Genomic DNA, 6398 nt, shown 5'->3' with positions numbered 1-6398 from the left:
ATCGGGGAAGCGACTATTTTTTAATTAATCTGGTCTGGTCTTTGATACGCTTGCTAAATTTCAGCGATCGTTATATTGATCATGTATCTAGTTTCCGATCTTCTTCATGTAAAAATTGGGGTGGTCCGGGATTCGAAACTGAAACTTCTCGCACCCTAAGGGAGAATCATACCCCTAGACAACAAACCATAATTAAGAAAAATAATCATTTATTTTATCGGCAAATAACATTCTTCTTGTTCGCTATCTTGTTAAACTATCTTTGTCGCTCGCTCTCCCCCTAGATGGTCGAATCGGGGAAAGACTATTTCTAGTTTTATCTAGTCTTGTCCCTGATACACCTCTCAACTTTCATCGTCCTAGCTTATCCGGAAGTGCCCAAACTATTAAATCCCTCCCCCTAACTCTCCCGAAGAGAGTGAATCTGGTCCAGTCATGTCAATAGCTTATTTAGGAAATGTTTACATTTTCCGAGATTTCTGGTTCCTCCTCTAACTCTCCCCAATGTCACCAGATCTGGTCAGAGTTGAAAATCAGAGTTCTGAGACGTGAGGTCTTTCTAAAATCTCAAATTTCATTAAGATCTGACCACCTGTTCGTAAGTTAAAAATACATCCCTTTTTCCAATTTTTCCGAATCAACTCTCCCCCAAAGAGAGCCAGTCTGGTCTTGTTATGTCAATTACGTATCTAAGACTTATGCTTATTCTTTCTACCAAGTTTCATCACAATCTCTTTACTCTAAGTGTTTTCAAAGATTTTCACTTTCCTCCTCCAACTCCCCCAATGTCATCGGATCCGGTCAGGATTAAACTTAAGAGCTCGAAGAGACGAGATCATTCTAAATATTAAATTTCACTAAGATCCAATGACCCTGTTGGTAAGTTAAAAATACCTCATTTTTTAAATTATCGAATTTGGTGCCCCCCAACTCCCTCAAAGAGAGTGGATCTGGTTCGGTTATGTCAATCACGTATCTAGGGCATGTGCTTATTTTACCCACAAAATTTCATCCCGATCTCTCCACTCTAAGCGTTTTCCGAGATTTTCGGTCCCCCAACTCCCCTCAATGACTTTTGATCCTGTCGAGATTTAAAATAAGAGATCTCGGTTACGAGATCTTTGTAAATATCAAATTTCATTAAGATCTGATCACTCGTTCGTAAGTTAAAAGCACCTAATTTTTCAGAATTAAGCCTCTTTCCCTACTCCCCCAAAGAGAACGGATCAGTTTTGGTTATTTCAATCACGTATATAGGACTTGTGCTTGTTTCTCCTAGCAAGTTTCATCCCTATCACTCCAATCTAAGCGTTTTCTAAGATTTCAGTTTTCCTCCTCCAACCCCCCCCCCCTAATGTCAACGGATCCGGTCAAGATTAACCAAAGAGCTCAAAGACACGATATCCTTCAAAATATCAAATTTCAGTAAAATCCAATAATCTATTCGTAAGTTAAAAATACCTCATTTTCTCTAATTCCTCTGTATCGACCTTTCCCTTACCCCCCCCCCCTCAGAAAGTTGAATCGGGAAAATAAATATTTCTAATTCAATCTAGTCTGGTCCCTAATACACTTGCCAAATTTGATCGTCCTAGCTTACCTGGAAGTGTCCAAACTAGCAAAACCGGGACCGACAGACTGATAGAAATTGTGATCGCTGTACGTCACTTGGTAAATACCAAGTACCATAAAATATCATATTTCTAATATTTTAAAAACGAGCTTTTTGCACCTTTGTGCCCTTGTGTTTCGAAATCTTTTTATTTCTCGGATATAAATGTATATAAAATGATAATAGGATATAAAACTAATTAAATGATAATTGTGAAACAAATCAGGAAACTAAGAGCTGATTTTAATCAATCAAGGTTAGTGAACCAAATACATCATCTGTAAATCCATATGGAATGCGTTGCCTATATGAATCTTTATGATATTTACAAGGACTATAATATCTAGCCTTGTAACAAAAGTGCTTTCCTTCGCAGCTGGTGTTTGTATGGAAAGGAGAAATAGATTCATGTCCACATTCCTCACATTTCATTTTACTATTTGGGCAAACATCTATAAGCATGTTGTTGGTTATAGCTGCAGCATTCACGTCAACAATGTATCTTAATGTTTTTTCTAAAATTAGCTTAAAACGTTCCAATTCCTTATTCAGGGTTGAAAACTCAAGAATTTCGAGAACAACAGATGCTGGAAATTTACGTATATCAATCATTCCAATGATTTCCAACACGACGACAGATTCAGCTACTGAATTTCGTTTGGCCCATAATTTAAAAATATTCAAATATTCAGCCCATTTCAGGGCATCAGTACCTATTAGAATGGCACAACAGGACTTAGATAACTCTAAGAAATCCTGAGCACTAAGATTTGCAACGAAAGTCGGGCTCTTTTTGCCTTGTGCTATCATAGTAGCGATCTCTGCTACAGCTCGTACTTTATGGTTGTGACTATTGTATGAAGTAAAAATTTTCTCTAGAATTTCCACGTTTTCGTCTTTCTTATACTTATCAAGTAGAATTTCTGCAAAAGCTTCCTTGATGCCGACAAAATTGTACTTCTCAACAATATAAGAAAACGCAATATCGTCAACGTTGAGGACATCCGTAACAACTCCTTTGTTATAATAATCAATTATTGTTTTCATAGTGTCAAAATTTATATCTTTTGCTGAAACAACATTTGTATACTTTTCCAGCATGTTGGCTGCAAACATAGTCTTAAATACATCGCTAGTTATGGTCAACAAAATCTTTTTTACAGAAATGGTACCCCTGTCACACTGAATAGCGATGCTAGGGCTATCATCCATTTCCAAGTTGGCAAGGAAAGCTCTGACAGAGAATAATTTTTGGCTCATGATAGATCTTATCTCAAACGTCCCTCAGCTCACCTGAAAAATATAAAGTGTTTAATGACAAATAATCCCCAGTATTGATCATTAATAATCTGGTCTATGTCATGGTGCAATACAATGATCCCTAAGAAATGTCCTGAGGAGGGTAGACAGGGTACAAGAGGTTAAAATTATTCTGGGGTTGTGATATGGCTTAGGGTTGGAAGGATAGGGTGGGCAAGTAGTGGTATTCATGATGATCAAGAAAGCTGTTGTTCTTGGTTTGGATGCCAAGATATTCAAAGTAGATTGCAGCTCACTTTATGCCTAAAATGTGCAACAGTATAAGTCGTAGTAGTATGTCACCGAATGATGGACAATTGCAAGTCCGAAACACTTAAAACAAAGCTAAACAAGAGCTAAGAGCTCATATGGCATTTGTGACGAGGCAAGAAGAGCTAAGAGCCAAGAGCTCATATGGTATGAGCTCTAACAAAATTCTAAGAATCAATAGATTGTTTTAAAAGGAAAATCAGAGGGTTAATGCCGGTCAGGATTTAAAATAAGAGCTCTGAGTCACGATATCCTTCTAAATATCTAAATTCAGTAAGATCCGATCACCCACTCGTAAGTTATAAATACCTAATTTTTCCTCTCCCTTTAGCCCCCCAGATAGTCGAAAATGGGAAAACGACTTTTTCAAGTCAATTTGTGCAGCTCCCTGACACGCTTACCAATGTCATCGTCCTAGCACGTCTAGAAGCACCAAACTTGCCAAATCACTCGACATTTCCTTATTCTATCCACCAAGCTTCATCCCGATTCCTCCACTCCAAGTGTTTTCCAAGACTTCCCCCTTCAACTCCCCCCAATGTCAAAATATCTGGTCGGGATTTGAAATGAGAGCTTTGAGACATGAATTCCTTCTAAATATCAAATTTCATTACGATCCGATCACCTATTCGTAAGATAAAAATATCCCAATTTTCACGTTTTCCAAGAATTCCGGTTTCCCCTCCAACTCCCTCCAATGTCACAAGATCTGGTCGGAAGTTAAAATTAGAGCTTTAAAGCACAAGATCCTTCTAAACATCAAATTTCATTAAGATCTGGTCACCCTTTTGTAAGTTACGAATACTTCATTTTTCAAAATTACCACTCTACCAAAGAGAGCAGATCCGGTCATGTCAGTCGCGTATCTTAGACAGGCTTTTATTCTTCCCATCCAGTTTCATCCTGATCTCTCCACTTTAAGTATTTTCTCAGATTTGCGGTCCCCCCAACTCCCCTCCCAATGGCACTGCATTCGGTTGACATTTAAAATGAGAGATCTGAGTTACGAGGTCCTTCTAAATATAAAGTTTCATGAAGATCCAATTACTGCTTCGTAAGTTAACAATACGTCATTTTTTCTAATTTTCAGAATTAATCCCCCCCCCCCAAAAGAGCGGATCCGTTACAATTATGTAAATCACATATCTAAGACTTCTGCTTATTTTTCCCACCAAGTTTCATCCCGATCCCTCCAATCTAAGCGTTTTCCATTACTTTAGGTTCCTCCACCCCAAACTCCCCCCCATGTCACCAGATCCGGCCGGGATTTAAAACAAGAGCTTTGAGACACGATATCCTTCTAAATATCAAATTTCATTCAGATCTGGTCACCCGTTCGTGATTTAAAAATACCTCATTTTTTCTAATTTTTCGGAATTGCTATATGTCACTTGGTTAATACCAAGTGACATAAAAAAAAAAAGATTTTATGAACGAAAAACTTGATGCACAAAAAGACCTCTTTAAGAAATATGGTACTTTTATTACCAAACCTTAATACCTGTGTTAATAAAAAACTGCTCTTCTTCACAAAATGACCCTTAAGATAAAAAGGTCCCCAGACTATGAAAAGAAGGCAAACCTAATCGATGTAGTTATTTTGCTGATTTTGAATCCACTACTGCTAGGATTTAATAAAGACACTGAATGTCGTTGGTATTGAACGAATATAATGCCATTTAGTGGTGTCTGTAGTTGATTTAACAGTTGGATATAAGACTGGAGACTTAGAAATTTAAAAATGTTGGATATAGATACAAGTATTTTAGCCACCAGAGAAAGTCTGAGGGAGGACAGTTCGGAACAATTGGGATTGCTAGCGAAAAGTATCAAGATCAGCAGAAACATCAAAGAGGAGAAGTTAAAAGTAGTACCCCATCTGTAAATTTAACAGAGCCCTATCCCGTGTACTATTGTAGTCACGAACCCCTTTTATTCCCACTGAGTTTAAAATCAGCCCATTTCCAAAGCGCTATTGGATTTGCTAGTCCCTCGAATATAGCTGAAAACCTTTAGGAGAGTTAACATTTTCTTGTAAGAATATATGCACATTTTCTTGGTGAAACCCATTAATGAGCTTAACGACACCCTACACATATGGCGTTACCACAATTTCCGGGTGATACAAAAAATTCTTGCGAATGCATTCAGCCATCATTTCCCTCTGAAACATTGCCATGAAAACAAGCAGCCCACATTGTGTAAGATATCTCTGACAAATATTTTGATATTACAGAATGATCGTTCAAGTTATTTTCATTAGATGAAGTGAGCTTAATCTAACAGAATGTCTAATAAATTTTTTTTAACTAAGAGGGAATAACCTAAGGTTTTTAACCTAATCTTAGGTTTTTAACCTAAGAGGTTTGTAATCTATTTATTTTTGTTCTAATACAATTCTAATACAGTTTCGGTTTACCAAATGAAATTTATAGTCCCCTTCAGTTACGAATTGTATGTATATCACCTACAATACACTCCTTCCTACTAGCTATTCTTGAGCTATATTTTGCTCAACAACAGCTAATATGAATATTTTGAACCTAGGCCTTCAGGGGAAGGTAAAGAGCAATATCAAATCTAAAAAGAGCATTAACTGAATTTTATTTGCATGTTCATCATGTATAGTCATTTGTTTTTTAAATCAACCCCTTCCTACTAGTTATTCTTAAACTTTTGAATTCAGTCCATGGATTATTTTTTAACCCAAGCCTTAAAATAATTATTAGTAGAATATGTATTATTAGTACGACAGTGTCCATCTCCCCTTAAAAAATATTTGGTACCTGTGAAAGAGAAATGGACGGGCACAGTATCGTAATGAACATGAAAGGGCCATATAACCCTCGGAGGGAGGGGTCAAATTTTTAAGGGGATAAATTTTTTCAATTTAAATTTTTCCACTTTTTTCCGTGTCTTAAAATCAGTTTTTTAAATGTTATTTTTAAAGTGTGATATTTTTTGTATTGGTTAAAACTATTGTGAATTTACTGTAACAATAAATAAAACATGTAATATTCTAATTCGTTGGTCTTGAACATCGTAGTCGGAATGATGGGAAAGTTTTTAGTATTTTGGAACCTATCTTATTTAGTATTTTCGATTTAAAATTTTCTCACAGTTATTTTGTTGAATGTTTTTTTTTCATATCTTAAAGTGAATTTACATGTACATAAAACAAAATTCAGAATGATAACATTGTGAATCAAAATTTTGT

General features: G+C 36.3%; 1 protein-coding gene across 2 annotated transcripts in view; it reads right to left on the bottom strand.

Moving 5' to 3' along the window:
• Positions 1-1748: 1748 nt before the first annotated feature.
• LOC136040891 (uncharacterized) overlaps positions 1749-6398 on the bottom strand; it is a 319761-nt gene continuing 315111 nt past the window's right edge. For both annotated transcript variants that reach the window (XM_065725304.1, XM_065725303.1), the window contains exon 2: positions 1749-2905. In XM_065725304.1, coding sequence (XP_065581376.1) covers positions 1856-2872 — 1017 coding nt within the window. In that variant the 5' untranslated portion in view covers positions 2873-2905 and the 3' untranslated portion in view covers positions 1749-1855. The remainder of the gene's footprint in view (positions 2906-6398) is intronic.

The sequence above is a fragment of the Artemia franciscana genome, chromosome 21 (genome assembly GCF_032884065.1).
Source record: "Artemia franciscana chromosome 21, ASM3288406v1, whole genome shotgun sequence".
NCBI classification, from domain to species: domain Eukaryota; kingdom Metazoa; phylum Arthropoda; class Branchiopoda; order Anostraca; family Artemiidae; genus Artemia; species Artemia franciscana.
The sequence above is the reverse complement of the archived record's forward strand: the minus strand, read 5'-3'. Positions and strand labels throughout refer to the sequence as shown.